At 30.2% G+C, this 20,661-nt stretch overlaps 1 protein-coding gene across 1 annotated transcript in view; it reads left to right on the forward strand.

Annotated features, from left to right (window-relative positions):
* Positions 1-19,035, forward strand: part of LOC113382909 (protein 4.1 homolog) — a 41,798-nt gene extending 22,763 nt beyond the window's left edge. Inside the window, exons 2-17 of the mRNA XM_026621157.1 lie at positions 7,767-7,916; positions 7,980-8,127; positions 8,192-8,368; positions 8,437-8,554; positions 8,628-8,780; positions 8,851-9,036; positions 9,102-9,274; positions 9,361-9,488; positions 10,345-10,428; positions 11,097-11,205; positions 11,276-11,343; positions 11,589-14,564; positions 16,260-16,496; positions 18,106-18,186; positions 18,532-18,738; positions 18,853-19,035. Coding sequence (XP_026476942.1) covers positions 7,785-7,916; positions 7,980-8,127; positions 8,192-8,368; positions 8,437-8,554; positions 8,628-8,780; positions 8,851-9,036; positions 9,102-9,274; positions 9,361-9,488; positions 10,345-10,428; positions 11,097-11,205; positions 11,276-11,343; positions 11,589-14,564; positions 16,260-16,496; positions 18,106-18,186; positions 18,532-18,738; positions 18,853-19,035 — 5,160 coding nt within the window. The 5' untranslated portion in view covers positions 7,767-7,784. The remainder of the gene's footprint in view (positions 1-7,766; positions 7,917-7,979; positions 8,128-8,191; positions 8,369-8,436; positions 8,555-8,627; positions 8,781-8,850; positions 9,037-9,101; positions 9,275-9,360; positions 9,489-10,344; positions 10,429-11,096; positions 11,206-11,275; positions 11,344-11,588; positions 14,565-16,259; positions 16,497-18,105; positions 18,187-18,531; positions 18,739-18,852) is intronic.
* The last annotated feature ends 1,626 nt before the right edge of the window (positions 19,036-20,661 follow it).

Consider the following 20,661-nt stretch of genomic DNA (forward strand, 5'->3'; position numbering starts at 1 on the left):
AATGAGAATTGCTTGCCGGTGGCCTACAAACTCGCGGTTTCTATCAGCCTAGAAGAATTTGAATTTCTCGAGGCAAAACCTGTCCACCAGAGGAGTTGTGGGACACCAGACTTAATGGCGATGGATATATATATATATATATATATATATATATATATATATTAATTTAGAAATATGAACAAGCAACACTCTTTTTTGCACTAATTTATTAAATAATAATTTTACAAACGTTTCGAGACTAGGTTTGTCTCAATATCAGTGTGTTATAATTTAAAATCTAAAACATGGAAATCAAAATTATCATTATGTGTGATCCGTTACAAGTCGTTCATTATACTGCCCCACCAATGATCGTCGGAGTCTGAATTCTCTATCAAGGTCAACTAGATGAGTCACGAAATATCAAATAGGAAAGAGAAGGAATAGGGAATCTCTAATTTGAATTCCATAGCTTTAACCTAAGGTTACTGGAATGCCTTAATGAATAAAGTAACTACCAAATTTTTAATTATTTATTTGCGTAGAAAATTTTAACATCATCTTAAAATTCTTTAAAACAAACAGTAAGAAATTCTAGTTGAAAAACAATTTTCATTCCATCGATAAATAACATCATTCCATTAAGATTGCCAGTGTATTGAAAGTAATACGATAATTAACATAACTTGTATTTTAAAAATAATTATTTAAAGACTTCTTGGAACGAGTTACATGTCTGTTTCTCAAGTATCGTGTTTACTAATTCATTATAATATATAAATATATCTGTATATATATATATATATATATATATATATTTGTGTGTGTATATATATTTCTGCATCAAAAGGTTTTATGAACATGGAGAATTTAATTACATATGATTTATTATTTAATAAAGATTTTAATTATTAATCTGTGTTGTCTTCAAGTTTGTTATGAGCTTGAGTGTTCATTGACTTCTTGCAAACATAATATGGAAATTAACATATAAACAAACTTGAAAATCACATTTTGACTTTCAAAACTAATAAATTTTGCTAATTATATTTGACTACCATTTAGCAAGCAATTACTTACTCAAGAAAAAAATCAATATCTTTGAAAAACATTTTCGTATTTAAAAAAAAAACAAGTAATTTCAACGTATTCATCGTACATTGTACATATTATTTAGGTTGGTGCATTAACTAGCACAGATGCACTAGAGAGAATAACTAACCTATTAGTCATACAATGTGTTTAACACATTAACATGTATTGAAATATATTTACTGAACGATTATTATAGAACAAAGTGCATGAAATTTGTTGTTAGCAAGCTTGAACATTTGAAAGAAATGCCTTGTTATGTGGAAAAATACACATAGTTTAATAGGAAATCAATTCTCATTGCGTTTTATTAGTCAGACCATAAAGATAAGTTTTTGGTTTTGCAATTAGATAAATATGGCGAGGATGGCTTATCTATGTTGCACTTATTTCCTCTATGGGGAAGATGATTCATTGTATAAGTTACAGATAGTGTCGTTGGCACCAAAAATATGAATTTGGTAATGAAATCTCACGTTCTCGACAACTTGATAACAAGCAGTAGTAAAAAAAATCAATAATATGTTTCCAAGTATTAGATAAATTCTAATAATAAGAACATATTAAAGATATGCCAGAAATATTGTTTGTAGCTCATAGAACTGTTAAGTTCTGGTTGCTGTTCAAATATATAAAAAACTATTTGACAACCGTTACTGTTATATTTTTTCAACTCACACTGCGATAATTAAATAAAGTGGTCTAAGAGGATGGGGTAGTATTATACAAAAATAATTAGATAAAAGCTTTTAGTTACAAATTATTACACGCAAAGTGACATGTCACTGTGACAAGTCCTATAGAATGAAATACTAATTTTGACTACCAATGATTGTTTGGATTCATATGCATTTTAGTCTTCTATTATCTTGAGGACAATTTTAGGAAATTTGAATATATTGTTTCTCAAACATCTATCTATCTATATTTATCGACAATACATTGTAGTTCGAAATGAAAACACATTCCTTGTGTACAGAGCGTGTAACCTGATAAAGTTCTCGCCTGTGGATATAGAGATAGAGTTTACTACGAAGTGTACATAGAGATCATTTGTTAGTTCAAATATTTGCCAGCTCGGTATTGGATGGTAAAATTAGCCCGTGGAAGATCGATGCCTCTGGACTGTACAGTATAGGCGGGCATTGTCTGGATATTTTTAGATTTGCAAGCAACATCATTTGACCAGATAAAATTTATGCGGATGCTGGATCGGAATCTACTCTAAATTCCATAGGTCTTCTTCTGTTTCTTCGCAATCTTCCTGTTTTGTTCGCAATAATTTTCAATCTGTTTTGAAGCTTTATATCTCGGAATGCTGTGGTTTATTTCGGTATATGAGTACATCAGAAATATTAAAACAGTTTTTCAATCAACACGTCCAATTCCATGTTACATAATTGCATATCAATATTTTGTGGTAATAAAATATGGGTTTAGTTATATTCGTGTATAAAACTTTTGGGCTTGTTTCTGGCTTAAGTGGCAAAAACTTTGGCTTTGCAACTATAAGGAACCAGGTTCTATTTCCGTCTAGGACAACTTGATATCAAGCAGTAGTGATATAAGTTTTTACATGAAATTATAGATCAGACTGGAAATGAAGCGAAAGTAGCCTTACGTGAAATTCTTGCAATATATAAATATTTCACATGGCTTATAATAGTCTTATCATAACTCATAACAAAGATAATGGCGAACCACTTTTTATATTTAAATTTAAATTCCAATACAGGATTAGACTCTTCCAATTACCATTGTGCTGAAACGACATCAAACCTGATAATAAAAATACAGTTATTGAAGATCAATTTGAAAAACATATTTTTAGTAATAAGACAGATTATATTAATTATGATATTATATTAATTATTGATATATTATATATATATAGATATAATTGCTGCTTGAAAATGTTTAACTCTGTAGAATTATAAAAGTAATCAATCAATTTCAAAAGTGATATGAAACCTAATAGGAGGTTGAAAAAAATTAAAAAGAAAAAATAGGAACATGGGAGCTGTTGAAAGAACAGTTATATCAAATATTATTGATTCACAAATTATCAGCAAGTCATTGTCTAATACCGAAATTGGCATATTTAGAAATAATGTAAAGCTTTTGGGCTTTTAAAAATCTGATGTAAAGAACAGCTCATAGAACACTCAAAAGTAACTCAGATTGATGTTCATAAAATCTTAGTAATAAAAAACATTTCAAGTGTCTTTCAAGTTGGTTTTCTCATTGGTGATATTCAAATTTATTTACCATTGATGTATTTTTTATTATATAATGAAAAACTAAATAAATAAGCTGAAGTCATTCATTTACATTGGATTTTCTGTAAACAGTAATTCAATACCATAATGTTTTATATGCCTAATGGAAAACTTTGCATCCCTCACGAGTATTCTCTCCTATAAACCGAATGATTGGCCACTTTATCTATCCATCACGTTGTCATATGTCGCCAGATATATTGATTTCGGCTACAAGACGGAAAATAGAAAAACGTACCATCATATTTTCTTTCTGCCTCTGGCTTTACTTTTTCTTTTCATATCCTTTTTGCTTCTAACAATTTTCTTTGTGGATTACTGATGTAATTGCATTGGGCACGCCCTATTTCACCTGATATAAAATATCATGCTACTAGACTGATGACACGTTCAATTGAATTGTTTCTCAGAAGCAATTATTAGAATTGCAAGGTGGAAAATAGATTTTGTCTGGAATTATTTAATGAACTATATTATAATTTATGAAAACTATTAAATATTAAAGAAAATTAATTTTAGAGATGAGTATAAAATACTAGATAACTGATTAATTTTATTCAACATTTTTTCATACAACAAGTTTTTCAATATTATTTTAATTAATATTCAGCATGCATCGTAAATTAAATTAGTGTATTCGATACCATTTCAAAATTGCGAATTGCATTTTAGAACATATTAGCTAATGGTTCCATGCGCAAGTTATTATTAATTATTTGACCAAATCCTAATAGGACACATATAGAATCTATATTGAATTACAGTCAGCATTTGAAATTAGTTTCAAAAGCAATGCTATTAATATTATAAGTTATCTTTATTGAGTACTTCTACATAAGCAACATGTTGCTACAGTAAATAAAATATTAGAATAAAATTTGTGATTTACAAGAAACAACTGAATAATATTCATTATATGCAAATTTTACCATAGCATGTTCAAATTTGTGAATTTATTTACATTTAGTGTGCGTAATGTAATGGAATATAAAATGTATGTACATAACTAAAAATATAACAAAACAAAATTTAAATAAATGAATTTTATGCAACATTTTATTGCTACTAGACATGCTATTAGTCATGCAGTGATATTTCGATAAATTCTGATTTACAAGGCTAATTTAAATAAATAAGTTAACACAGTCTTTTGAATTTACTTGGAAAATGATTTCAGAAGCAAAATGTGTTTTATAAAAGTTTTTCCAGTACAGTTACAATTTTTGTACTAGATCAATTATGTAGAAAATATTATCAAGTTTTAAGTTACAAATTCTTTTTTATCCATTTTTAATCATAAACACGATAGTTCTTGAAATTTTATAACTAGTATCAAATGTCTGTTCTGAAGTATTAATTTTCAATTGCTGGTAGTATTGCAACACATATTGCTTCTGTACTGGTTTTTAATCGAGATAAACAACAAACGAGGTATGTTTAATATTAAAGGCGAGAAATAAACCATCAGTTTCATTTTTAGTGCATTATTATTTCATATAAAGTCGATAATTGATGGATATCATATTATCAAATGTTTGTCGTCGTAGATAAATGTGTTCTATCTGCAAGTGTCAGATTTAATAAATTTAAACTTAAACGCTTTATGAAAAAAATACATTAAAAATTTACTGATTTACTGCAATATTGCTGTAAATATTACTGTACGCCTACGGGATTCGAACCCGATCATATTTAACTTTCTTAAATTCTCGGTTAGAGCTATATAGGATACAACATTTTAATTACAATCTGTCACACTTAGGAGATTCAGTAATTGTTTTGACTTTATTATATGGATTTTTGAAGGTATGGCAACTCAGTAGGTGTCCAATTGAATTATGAGTAATTAACTATACTCGAAGTATTTTTTGGCATTTGTATAATATTATATCACAAGAGGCGATTTTCACTTGACATCAAAGCTGCGTGCGAACCCGGGCGCCACTGCTGGGTCCAGCTATTACATTTATAGTACCATTTTAAAGAAAATGAGTGTGTAAATAGCTGCGTATAAGTATACAGTCTATCTCTCATTTAGTTATTTCCTGCAATTTTAAAATGAATATATCTGTAAATGTTACAAAATATTATCCGGCTCTCTGATTATCAATGCACGTATAGCTCGGAGCGATAATGGAAGCTATTACAGCTTGCGCCTGTTGAATCGAGAATACTGGTAGTAGGATATCAATATGGGCCAGATCTCACTGGGTTATTGTGTTAGTAATAAAACATTGAAAGCTGTTTACAGATCTCTCGAGAATTATTCTCGTGTGCATAAAACCAATTCCAATTGGTATCGGTTATGAAATGTATAATCAAAAATAAACTCTTCAGATCCGATTTGCATCGGTATAATACACAATTTTCAGCCAATATACTTATTTGATATTACGTAATGTTTTTAACCGCAAAAGAATATCTGAGGTCTTATTGAATAGGAGATCAATGTGTTCAGGAGTCGTGCCTTGCAGCAAAATTCCGTAATGAAAATGCTTCACGTTTTCCAATAGAAAATACAAAACATGGAGTTCTATGGCATATTTGATATAATTGCTTTTTGCCAACTATATGCCATGGGGGATACTTATGATTTTGAAATTGAATTTGCTGTAATAACAGTCCTGATTTTACAAAATTGGATCCAATCACTTACAAAAACTGGAGCTTCACAGGCTTTTAATTATTTAAAATTTGTGTAGTTTTTGTCATTAGCAACAAATTTCATTTACTTCTAGATTAGTTTAACTAAAGGTTAGCTCATATAAGTAAACGTTTTCCCTATGTTTTCCCTTATGAGGAGCCTAAAAAGAGGAGCCTTGCAAACCCTAATTTCGCCGACACCTACCCGTGTTTCAGCGGCTCCACTGAGTAGAAATTGCTCCAATGTGCAATTGACTATGAAAGTATGAAATATGATTTTTTATCTTATAAAAATCCTCCACAATATTTCTCTACATTTTTATTCTACACCTATACAAGAGAATTTATCCAATTTCACTTTTATTTTATCATACCTTTTCCCATTTCTGCGTCCTAATTCAATCAACGGCAGAGGTCAATAATTAATTGAACCACGAATAAAATAAAGAACGTTCGGGTCGTCGCCAAATGCAGCCTGATTGACCTGATTTTATCATACCTTATTATATATATATATATATATATATATATATATATATATTTGTTTTTATCTGGATGTGTGCTCTGGAACTTGGAACAACATCCATCTTCGCTCAGCTTACGTAATTCTCATATTAAAACAATGCGTCATCGTTTGGAATGATGTCACATTGTCCTATCGACTCGGCTTACACAGTTACCCACATTTGTATCGTATTTTTTCAACATTGTTTGTTGAGCAGTGAGGCAGAAAAAGTAATAAAAATAGAGCATAAAATAGGGAATTTTATTGGTGCAAGTATTATATGGACAAAGGTACAACATTTGGCTAAGATTTGGATCAATTAAAATAGCTCCTTAGTTTTGATCATCAAGTTTCTATTTTTTTTTATTAATTTTCCGAAGGAGAATGTTGGTGTATACCTACTACATTCTTCCTTACCCTCTATAATCGTTGGATAAATAAAATTTGTGAAGCAAGACAATTATTTAAATTGCTACAAAAAAACTTTTGACTCGCTCGACGAACTCCGCAAACTTAAAACATAGTTACTTTTGTAAAGCTCGCAAAATAAACACAATAAATGACATTAAACTCTTCGTTCGCGGATTAAAATACACAGAAGTTCTAATATAGGTCAAACATATCCCGAAATAAAATTAACGTAGTTTGTACAATTTGCGTAATTTCAAGCTTATCAGTCAAACTGAAATTCAACATGCAACAAGCCCTTTTACTTGATTCTGATTTATTATTAAATGAGACATGAATGGAATTTTTATCTTGGTTGATTGCTATTCAATTGCCATGTGTGATAAAATTTATATTTACAGACGAAATTTCGAGATAATTCATAGTTACCTTATCATGATTCATAAAAATCCAATAAATTTTATTGGTGTTATGTAAGTTTATTCTTCATATTGCCGGCAATTTAACTATAAGAATAATATAATTATTATTGCTGGTTTTATCAAGATTATATTTGCTTTGGCGAATAGTTTTGCTATTTCATTTTATTCTCGATTTATGATTGGCGCTATTTAGAATTATTTTGGGTAATTTTATTGCCATGATTTATGGAGCATGTCGATTTCGTAGACATGACGAGTTGAAGCACGAGCTAAATGAGTGATTTAAGGAAAACAAACAAGATATTAAAATAAGTGCTACATTAGCAATTAATATTTGTGAATGAATGAAATTGACATATATTTATCCTGTAAAGTACTTTGCAGCTGAAAATATAATGATTTTTACTTCTAATAAATAATAATTTTTTATTTCCACAGACTTCCAGGCATAGCACAATGCCGGAAGAGACCAAAGTGGAGGCGGATGCACCTCATAGTCCTGCCAAGCAAAAACGGTCATCAGGTGGAAGAACTGTTTTGGCTAAAGTCGACCTCCTAGATGGATCAGTTCTTGATCTCCATATTGAAGTAAGTGGTTGAATACTACTTTATTTGTGTATACCAGAAATTCACACGTCTACTATATTTCAGCGTAAAGTTAAAGCAAAGGAGCTGCTGGATAAAATATGTGAAGCCTTAAATATTTTGGAAAAAGATTTCTTTGGCCTTATCTACAGTACACCATCTGATCCCAGAGTCTGGCTGGATCCAGAAAGACCAGTTGCTAAGTTTCTTAAATGTGTGTATTAAGTTGTAACTGATCTATGTTTTTGAACTAATTGTTGATTTTTTTTTGTAATCAGCTGAACCATGGCGTGTTGCATTCGAAGTAAAATTCTACCCACCAGAGCCGGCTCAATTACACGAGGACATAACACGTTATCATTTGTGCCTTCAAGTCCGCAATGATATCCTTCAAGGAAGATTGCCTTGCTCCTTCGTTACGCACGCTCTTTTGGGCAGTTACCTAGTTCAGAGCGGTAAGTAGATCAAATTAAAAAATTATCCTGATTTTATATAAAATAAAATAATTACATCTTTTTTTTAGAATTGGGCGATTACGATACCCAGGAAATGGGTAGAACATATTTGAAAGACTTCAAATTTGCACCAAATCAAACACAAGAATTAGAAGAAAAAGTTATGGACCTTCATAAAACACATAAGTCAGTATAAAAAAAATATTTTAAAAAAAATTAAAAAAAATGGTTATTTGTAAAATTGTTATTTTTTCTTCAGAGGTCAAACTCCGGCCGAGGCAGAATTGCATTACTTAGAAAACGCTAAGAAATTGGCAATGTATGGAGTCCACTTACATCCTGCTAAAGACTCGGAAGGTGTAGATATCATGCTAGGAGTTTGTTCTTCAGGACTCTTGGTCTATAGAGAAAAGTCAGTATTAATGAAGTAATAAAATTTGAAATTAAATAATAATAATTTGAACTTATTTTTTTATTCTCAGATTGCGAATAAATCGTTTCGCATGGCCAAAGATATTGAAAATATCTTACAAACGTCATAATTATTATATAAAAATTAGACCTGGAGAATTTGAACAATATGAATCGACCATAGGATTTAAATTAGCAAACCATCGTGCCGCTAAGAAGTTCTGGAAAATATGTGTAGAACATCATACATTCTTTAGGTAGCGTAATATTTATTTACTTTTATACATTACTATGAGCTTTTAAATAAATATTTTTTCTGTAGATTGATGACTCCAGAGCCTATGCAAAAGGACACATTCTTCCCGCGTTTTGGCTCAAAATTCCGCTATTCAGGCAGAACACATTATGAGACCAAACGCGCAACTGTTGATCGTCCAGCTCCTCAATTTAGCCGATCTCTCAAAGGCGAAAGGCTGGCTTCCCGTAGTATGGATGGTAAATAAAATATTACTTAAATTATTTCAATGTCTGACTTTATTTTTTTGCCTTTTTTGTATAAATTTCTTTGTTTATTTTCCTAGTTTTAGCGGCAAATAAGGACGCAGAAAAAGACAACAAACGTCACACCATGTCTCATCCACCAGAACACATTCCTGAATTAGAAGGACATCTTTCAAGAAGCCCAATTCACAAAGACAAAAAAGAGAAAGTGAGTTTTTAATAATTGAAACTATTTTAAAAATATGTTATGCTTTGAGTATATAACAGTTAGCCAGTAATTTATATAAATATTAAAATAGAACAACAAAAATTTAAATGAGTAGTTCAAAATCTTAATAGTAGTTAACCTATATGCTCTTTAAATTCTTCTATTTTAACTTGAACTTTTAATTTGCAAAAATATTTTAATATTGTGTATTTTTAAAAATATTTTAGATGTATCAATAACTATAACTTTAGAAGTATATAAGTATACAATTAATTAAAAATATAAAAAATAGTAAAAAGAAAGTATACAATTTTCAATTACCAATCGAAGAGTTTAGCTTATGTTCATTAAACGATTTTTCTTATTATTTACAAACTGGCTCTCTTATATTAGCAATAATAATTGTTAGACAAAAAATGCACAAATAATATTGCCAGCACTTCTAAAATATGAAATATTAGAGAGTATTATTATTTTGATGCATTTATATAAATTATATAAATTTAGTGCATTTCAACATCGGTGTGTTGTAGTTTGTCAAATACGAAGATGTGGTTTTGTAATCAAATTTTTTAAATTTTTGTTGTAATGTAAGTTCTATTACTATTTATTATTAAAACGGCATCTTCGAGAAATATTTGAGTATTTTTTGTCTATTGCACTTTAGCATAGTCACTATAGGGTGTGAAAATTTTTACTACTTTTGAATATATCTCCAGTGCATGTTTTGAAAGTGCATTGTGAATTAATTTTCCGAAATAATTTGATTATTAATAATATTTTAACAATTTTAATTACTTTTTCGTCATTTATCATTTATAATACAAAATTCATGATTTTATCATACATGCATCAGTTGATACGACAAGCGAGTACAGGGACGAACTCGGCATCGTCCCAAAGTTCACTTGAAGGCGAATATGATGCGGACACTGAAAAGGTTCCGTAAAATCATGACAATTATATTAATTTCGAAATATCTTTATGCCCTTTGTAATCCTTAGAATTTATACATGCATTTATATTAATTGTAAATCTTGGTTTATTTTACCTAAGACGTCGCATATTAGACAATACACACTATGTGCACCTTATATGGTTTTATAGAAATTTAAACATAGTATATTGCTGTTATTTTTCATTTCTATTGAAACCTGCTTTGCTTGCAAATTTAAAAAAAAAAACAAATTCTAACTTATATAAATGCTTCCATATTTGCTTGAGTTATTTAAAAAAAAGTTATTTAAGAAATAAATTTATTTATTGATTTATATCAAACTTTTCATATGATTCCCATCACATGGATTTCATCATATAATATATAAAGTCCACGTAATGTTAAATTGCAGAAGTTAATTTTGAATATTAATTTTTTTAGGCACTGAATCATTATTTTTTAAATTTCCGTATCATAGTTTTCTCTTCTTGAGATAATACTGCATGATTTCTCTGCATCCATGTATCGATTGTAGTCTAAAAATGCTTTGCGCAAACAAATATACACCAGAGAAGAATATTTTATATATTTTTATCTGCATTATTTTCTTATGCTTGCTTGTGCTAAATGTTGTAACAAATTCATTACTAAAGACTTATATTTTTATACAGAAACCTTCTGGTGGCGTTTCTGTGCTGCCTACAGGAGGCCTATTTGGAAAGAGAAGTAAAAGCCAAGAAAAAGATAAAGAAAATAATCAACCACGTGAAACTCTCAACGGTAACTTAGTATTTTTGTAATATTTTTTATCTTTTGCAATAGCTTTATAATATATATTTTTATTATGCAGGTGATGGCGATCCGAACGAAACTCTTAGTTCTACCGATAATGAGAAAACACCTTCTGGAAAAAGACGGGTAAGAATTGTTTATGTCATCCTTGTCATATTTTATAAAGTAATTTTTTTGAATTGTGCAATGAAGTATTGTAGGATTATATTTTTACTGTTATTGTTGCCACTATCATTGTTATATCAATTACCAATGTTTTGTGATAGTGTCTGTGCAAATTCCAATTAAATACCAAATAGTATATTATTTTAGTTATTTAGTTATAGCATGCCATTTTTATTTGTTCGTTCCATTTTGTTTAATTTATTTAGAGCGGCTTCATGTTTGCTTCTGGCCGCCGCGATAAAAGCGATAAAGAAAAAACTCCTAAAGAGAAGAAAGAAAAGGTTCCTAAAGATAAAGATGTCAAAGAAAAAGAACCTAAAGAAAAGGAAACTAAAGAAAAATCCCTGAAGGATAAATTCTTAAAAGATAAGTCTTCTAAAGAGCCGAAAGATAAAAAGACTAAAGAACCTAAATCCAAATCTAAAGTTGCACTTTTGGATACATCAAATGATTCAAATCAAACTTCAAACCTTGATTCTAGTTTAGATAAGTCTGGTAAAGAATCTGACAAAAGCAGAACTCTTGAATCTCCTGAACCCAGCTCCCCTCAATTACCTGGATATACAAAACAGTATGAATATTCTGAAGCAGATCCCAATAAAAGTCCAACCAGAAAACCATTTGTAAGCGGTTTCAAATACGAGAAGGATCCTAAGAATAAATCTGGAGCTAAACCTAATGAAGAACAATTGAGTCCGAATTCAGAAATGAGACGAGCTACAGGTTTGGCATTTAACTACGCTCCAGGTGAAGATAAAAAAGTTGCGGAGAGTGCTGAGAAACGAAAAACTACCGGAAACGATAACGCAAAGACTCCTGGGAAAGATATTGCTGGCATATTAAAACCAGGTGTTGTCGGTTATGTTGATCCGGAAGCTGATTCTAAATTGGGATCAAAGGATCCTAAGAAATATTCTCCTAATGAGAAGGTAATTTCAAAAGCATCGCCAGGAGTTTATCGTCACTTTGGCCCTGACGGTTCTATCATTGATCAGAAATCTCCATTAGATCCTAATGCAGGTCTTTTAGATTCTGAAAGAGGCGCCGCGTTAGGTGCTGGTGTAACAGCTCCTGGATCTGCTAAGCCGAAAAAGAAGCTTGTGAAAATCATGGTCATTGTTTCTAAATTAGATCCAAAATCTAAGAAGTTAGATGCTCCTAATGGCCAAGTTGAACATTCTACTGGAGTATTAAATACCGATACTGGTCTTATTGAAACTAAATATGGTCTTTTGGATCCTCATTCCGGTAAAATGGAAATTACAGATCCACAAACAGGACAGAAAGATGTTAACCAAGGTATCGTTGATCCTAAAACGCATCAAGTACTATTCACCTCCAGAGTTGTAGATCCATCAACCGGTAGAGTGAATCCTGAATTAGGCCAACTTGTATGTGTTGCTAAACAAGATGATCCTATGATTGAAATAACAACCATAACTGCAAAATTAGACCCTAAGAGTAACAAAATTGATGCAATTAACGGTGAGATTGAACACTCTAAGGGCAGATTAAATTCTGTAACCGGCTTTATAGAAACCAAGTATGGTGCCATAGATCCAAAAACTGGTCACGTTAAGGTTAAAGATCCAAAGACAGGAAAAGAGCAGGTTAAACAAGGTGTTATTGATGATATCACTGGTCAAATATTAATTGCAGGCGTTGTTGATCCAAAATCTGGAAAAGTAGATCCCACTCTGGGACAACTGATTGCTATTGGAGCTCAAATTGAACCAGTCGTCGAAGTTGTTACCATAAGTGGCAAAGTAGACTCCAAAAAAGGAATAATTGATCCAAAAACCGCAGTTGTTGATATATCTACTGGTCAACTTAACCCAGATAATGGAAAAATCGACACTAAGTACGGGCAATTCGATATTGATAAACATAATGTTTCATACACGGATCCAAAATCAGGAAAAACTGAAGTAAAAGATTATAAAGTAGATACGCAAACCGGCCAAATTTTATTAAAAGGAACGCAATTGAATCCCAAAACTGGAAAAGTCGATAAAGATTTGGGCAGGCTTATATCTATAAGAATTGTACATTATAAAGTAGACCCGGCTACTGGCAAGGTTGTTGAGACAGATCCAAGTCTAGTGAAAGTGGATCCCAAAACCAATCAATTATGGATTCCTGGACCTAAAGATCCTAACACTGGAGAAACTTCTTACACAACTGGTCAGATAGATCCAAAAACCGGGTACATAATGACGATTTATGGATACCTGGATCCTAAAACTTCTCAGATTGTGAAAACCACAAAAGTGGATCCTGCCGTAACAAAATTGGATCCTGCCACTGGACAAGTTTACAAGGCAACAGGGCTTACAGAAGGCGGAGAACCTACTTACTCAGCGTCTCAAATTGACCCGTTGACCGGTGAAATTTATACTAAAGTTGGAAAAATTGATCCAAAAACTGGAAAACTCGTTATTATTAAGATTTATATTCTTACCAAGAAAGACGACAGAGGTAAACCTCAGGAAGTAGACCCGACATCGTGTCAAATTGATCCTAATACCGGTAAAATAATGAACGTAATGACGAAAACAGTATATGTTTATAATATGGTTGATCCGATTACTGGTGAAATTATGCAAGTGGACCCCAACGATCCTAGAGTACGTGGAGCCACTACGACGGTAACACAAACTATGACTTTAACTGGCGAAATTGACCCTGTGACTGGTAGAATTCGAACAGAATATGGTGAAATAGATCCAAATACTGGTGATATAGAACCATCGACTGCAGTACGCGATCCAGTCACTGGAAAACTGATTTTGAATTACGCACAAATTGACCCAAGCCACTTCGGAAAAGAAACGGACATCAGTGTTAAAACTGAAAGATTTACGCGATCTCCTGACGAGCTTGGCAAATCATCTGGAATATTCTCTACATTCGGCAAGACACCTAGAATTAAAAGGGACTCTGGAGATGAATCAGACGATGATCTTGATCAATACAATTCAGAAAATTATAAAGATCTTAGTGCCACGGCTAATTTGAACATTTCTAAAGGAAAACAGAAGGCAATTGGAACTCCAACGGTTGTAAAAACTACGACGAAACAAATGTTGACGAGAAACGACGAAGGTGTTACACATAATGTTCATGAAGAAATTAAAAACTTGGGAACCGGAGAAGTCACATTCTCCACACAAACGAATAAGGTAAAATAATTCAAATATTTATTTGTGCCTTCATAAGCGTACTATATATATTTTTTACGTTATTTTGCGATTTTTATCTGTTGTGGAAATATATAGATTCGTGTTTTTTATTTTGCATGATACGAATGCAATTTGTACTTTGAGCCTTGATGTATTTTGCTATAATTACCCGTAGATTTTTGTTATACCCAAAATACTGAATTTATTTTTTCCAGATTAATCGACTGAAACAAAAATTCTGGAAGCACTAAATAATATAATAATTAATTAATAAGGCTTTAGATATATTACTAATTTGATACGTATCACACACTAATTTTGTTCAAATAATCATAATTCCAAATTGATGAGCAATTGTAAATTTTCTACTATATCTCATAATATCAAATATTTTAATAAATTAAGGGGCACAACTGGTGTGAAATTTTCAAAAAATGGAATTTTCAATTTTACCATAATTCGATAGGTTATACCTTTAAAAATAACATACAAAATTTTAATTCGATATCTTAAATAGTTTGAGTCACAGCCATTTAAAGAGTATATATAGTATATAGTATAACGATCATTTTATCTTTAAACGCGTTTTTCTCGAAACAGTATTTTCCGAACTTGCTGCAGCGATTACTGAAAAACAAATGATCCGATCACTATCAAATTTTTTTTACACGTTCTATATATAGTTCTCCGTAAAGTGAACTATCGATTTTTTGATCGGATCAAAAATCGAATTTTGGCAGTCCAAAAACGACTAAAATTTTGGGTAAAATTCGACTTAAAAAAAAAACGCCGCCATTTTGTCAATTTTTGAATTTTTTTCTTTATCGTAGTTCATTTTATAGACAATATTATCTAGTTTAACTAGAATTTTTTTTTCTAAATTTCATCCACGTAGATGGCCGGAATCACTGCAGCAGTGAAGGGCCTTTTTTTTGTCGCATTGGAGATCGACGATAACTTAAAATATATTTAATTTTTTTCTTCAAAAATTTTACTATGCATTTTTAAAACATGTATAAATATATTTCTAAAATTTTGAAATGATTTATAAAGTAGTTTTTTTAATATAAATTCCTAAAAATCACAATTTTTTTAGGCGGTTACACTAGTTGTGCCCCTTAAACTATCGTAGATATAATCTTTATAGAATATCTACGATGAATGAGTGCTAATTTTTATGACTAAATTGATAAAATTTGACAATATCAAATAATTTATTTGACGTGAATTTTGCAATCAAAATAATTAAACTGAAATATTAATAATTTTTCATAAAATCTTTGTACTTGGAATCATTTTCTTCTTCAAAATCTATTCGAAATAATTTATTAAAATTTTTAAATTAAATAAATTTAATAAAATGTATATATTTATTCAATTAAATTTAATTTAATAATTAATCTATTATGTTATCGTACATGTTACTATCAAAATTTTATATAACTTCATCTTCTTGGCAATTGTGGTGTTTTATATCATCTTCGTCATCCAAATCTATTCAATATATTTAATTAAAAGTATTTCTACGTTAATCGGTATATCAATAATAATAATACTGTCTTCTAATAATTCATTCAATATTAATTTAATCATTTCAATATTAACATTAGTAGTACCTTAACCCATGTGTTATTCGATGTTTGTACATAAACTAACCTTCACTTCCCTGCCCTTTTGTTGTCGCACCACCTTCAGGCTGAGGCTGCTCCTGGTGCGATTGGCGACGAAGCTGGTAAGTTACCGCACATCACCGCCCGCGCGGTGACGACGCGCACTGCCACTACACACGAAGATTTAGGGACAAATGCCAGGCGGCAGCAGTTGGAGGAAAAAACGGTAGCCCATACCACCACTTCTTCGGCGAATAGGCAGGAACAAAAAGTTGTTACGCAGGAAGTGAAAACGACCAGCACGGTCACCAGTGCGGATCAGGTTAGATACACTAGATGGAAATTATTAAAGTCGCTTCATATTATTTTCATTATTATAATTTTTCAATATAAAAAAATAAAGATAATATCATTAATAGTAGTAGCAGATTGAGAAGAAATTGAACGTGAAATGTTGTAAAAATAAAAATTCTTTTTATGTTTCGATTTTTTTAACTTTTATTTTATGTAAGGTGACCATAAAATCAAAAATGAAAATTTTTATATATCTTTACGTTTCAAAACCTTCTGAACATTCTGGCATACCTTAGAAAAAATGGATGTATGTGTGTGTGTATGCGTGTGTGTGTGTGTGCGGATACAAATTTTTGTCGACGATTTCGGGAACACGGATGAAGCGATTTAAATAATTCAAAAAGCATTCGATTCGTATTGATAAGGAGACGTGCTGATTAGTTTTTAGCGAAGGCAGGTCTTGCCGTTCCGAAAATATGCAGCAAAAAGTGCCAAAAACGGTAACTCAGTTTTAAGAGAACATTTCACTTGTATTAACAAGATGAAGAATTGATCAAGTTTTCATGAAGGCAGGTCTAGCGGTTTCGGAGATCTACTAAAAAAAGTAAAAAAAATACCATTTGGCGGTCAAAAATGATCATTGGACATATGCACATCAAATTATTAGATATTTTATAGAGATTTTAACAATAAGTATAAATTTTGTTTACATTCCTATGGGTTTCGTACCAATGCTTATCCGTTAGACGGCGGCGCGGCGCTTACGCGGTTCGATATTTTGTCTCTATGCAGTTAAAGCAATACGATTGCTTTCAAAAAAAGTTCAAAATTTCCAAAATATTTCAAAATACACTTTTCTTCAAAAATTCTTTTCTTCAAAAGAAGTAAATTTTTGTCAAAAATTTATAGTTTATCAAAAATCTAATTTTTCAGAGTAAATTTGTTTCAAAAATGTTGATCTTTCTAAAAAAAAAATAATTTTTGGTACGGGAAGTTCCAGCAATTTGCCTTAAGGCACGATGCCATGCGCCCCACTAGTTTGATTATATTTAATACTTTTTCATATATGATATTATATTATATCTTATATTTTTTTATCTATATGTTTTATCGCTTTTGAGCCTTGTATAAAATTCTATTCAATTTTCTTCATAATTATTTTGAAAAAAATAGCCCATGTTGGTTTATCTTCATAATTTTTGTTAATTTACCTATTAATTTTTGAAAAACTGGGACTATCCGGGACAAAAGATCTAAATTCGGGACAAATATTGCTTTTGGAAAAACCCGGGACACAAGTGGAAATCCGGAACAAACCGAGACGTATGGTCACCTTAATGAATGATAGATAAAATACCTATTATTATTAACTATTACACATAACATGATCATAACAACGGAGATTAAAGTTTACAACATAATTTTCTAATAATTATCACCTAATATTATCATTAATTCTAAATCATGGGGCTCATTTACCCAAGGTAAACATTTTATAACTTTTGTTCAGATATAGTTTAATTTTTTTTTCATTTAATTTATCATTTCCTATTTTTTGTTTGCATGTTTTTATGTGTGCATTTCTGGTTTGATCTGCATGTGCTATTTGTGTGTAATACAAAAAACACAAAACGCAGTTCAATCGAAGAGGAAGCATTACATCGTCCAGCAGTGGTGACTCTGGTACACCTATTGATTTTGATTCCTCATTGCCACAGGTAACTAAAACAAATATTATTGATAAAATATGATTAGCCTTTGAGGAATATATTGGTTTTACTATTGTTATCATATTACTAGTTGTATTTTTAATTTTATAATTTATACTTTGTGTAACATGATCAGGTAAGAGTTGAAGCTTCCATTTAGCATGGACATTGTTGTATGCAAGTTGGAAAGATCATATCATTTATTTTTTATGCTTGCATGGTTTTCCAGACATATTTGAGATTATGCTCTCAATTGCATTCAACACTGGCTAAATCATTAAGTAAACCAACCTAGAACTTAATAATAAAATTTTGCAATTATTTTATATTTAATAAATATGTTTAATTCCACAGGACGGTTCTCTTGTGAAGTCTAATGTATCTGGTACCCAAGACATTGATCCATCGAGAACTCAGGAGTTTATAGGAGGTGTGCCAATAGTTTCTACAGAATCTCGCAGAGTTGTCCTAGGAGAAGATGGTGAAGGTTACATTGTCACCGGAGAAATTGTATCATCCCAAACCATCAGTTCCAAAACGAGGACCGTCGAAACAGTCACGGTAAAAGAACTACAATCACCTTTAATTTATTTGCTAAGAAAAATGGGAAAAGAGCATAATTGAATTCTTATTTTCTATATGTTACCTTTATTATAATATAATCTTTTTGTATAGTACAAAACTGAAAAGGATGGAGTAGTAGAAACCAGAGTGGAACAAACAATAACGATACAGAGTGATGGTGATCCAATCGACCACGATAGAGCCTTGGCTGAAGCTATTCAGGAAGCAACTGCTATGAATCCAGACATGACTGTTGAAAAAATTGAAATACAACAACAGGCGGCACCCCAATAGAGAGGAATTATTAGTAAGTGAAAATTAGTAAGTCTTTTTTAGTACTTAAATACAGAGAAACATAGTACACAACTTGACAAAGAAACACAAAACAAATAAGTGATCAAAATCAATTAATCACTGATTAATTAATTTTCTCCCAAATGATTATTTTTACAATTGAGTAATATTAAATGCTACACCGAGACAAAAATCTATACCTGTAAATATTTTTCTTGCAGGTTGCACATGAATTTGAATATTTAACAAGATTTTAAATATAAAACAAGAAAAATTTTAATTTAAGTCACAAATAATTTAAATGTATATTTTGTTATAAATATACATACAATCGAAATACTAATATAAGATTTTATCTTATTCTTCAAAATATATTTCATTGTCTATTCATGCTTGTCATTTTATGACCTGTTCATTTATAAATAAGTAAAATATACATACAACATTATTTTTATTTGAAATTATAAATATTTGATCACTTATATATTAATATATTTTATTTTTCACTAGTGTTAGGGATCTCTTTTGTTATATTTTTTAATTATAAATATTTATATAAAGATTATAAAATTAGTATTCCAGATTATATATAATAAGAGAATATTTTTAAAAATGTTTGATCCAGTGAAAAGATGAAAGTTAAGATATATTTAAAAACATACTAATTATTTATATTTAAACTTGATGGTTTATTCAATCAGCTATTAAAGTATATGCTGCAACTTTTTTACGTTTTGCAAAGAAACATTTTTGTATGATAATAAGTATTTTATTTTATATTTTTAAAGTAAATAAGCAAAACAATTTTAGATAATATCATAAATTAAAACCACTGCCTTTCAATATATGTATAATTTAAATATATGCATTAAATTTTGCTATTATATATTTCCTTGATGGCTTTCATTGTGCTAGATATCTAATTTATAACTTATTTAGTACTGAAATATAATTCAGTACACTCATCTACTCTCCAAAATATTTAGCAAAATTTTTCACATATTTAAATTAAAAAGAATAAAATACATTGAACAAACATTCCACATTTGAAAACACAGAGTTGCTTTTAAACTAATTTCAATTCGAATCAGAAAATTAATGATACATTTTAAAAAAAGAAAGATATTTATTGTAAAGATTGTAAATAAATCTAATAAGTCATCAAAGAAAAATACAAATATATGTTACCCGAGAAGAAAACATTATTTATTCTATGGAAATAGAGTTTGTTCAATAAATGAATATTCGAGAGCAGACATATGAGAAAAAAAGCTTAATATACAATGTCTATAATAAGATTTTAGATAAGATCATATTTGCATATATATATATATATATATATATATATATTAGGGTGGTCCTTAAAATAGTCATTTTCGAATTTCCTTGTTCCCAGGAGCTCAAATGGTTCCAAATAGATAAAAAACAATTCTCTGAAAGTTTTAGCTCTTAATATTAACGTTTTGATAGAGCGCAATTCAATCAAAGTTTTGTATGGAAATAGAATGAAAAATTTTTCAAAAATTTTAAAAATGTTTTTAGATGTAATTTAGTAAACAAATGAATGAATAAAACTCATTCATTTATCGCTAAGTTATACCTAAAACATTTTTTTTTAATTTTCAA

This window comes from Ctenocephalides felis, unplaced genomic scaffold (genome assembly GCF_003426905.1).
Source record: "Ctenocephalides felis isolate EL2017-DRISC unplaced genomic scaffold, ASM342690v1 CF-g0.4_SCAFFOLD_03570, whole genome shotgun sequence".
Classification (NCBI taxonomy): Eukaryota; Metazoa; Arthropoda; class Insecta; order Siphonaptera; family Pulicidae; genus Ctenocephalides; species Ctenocephalides felis.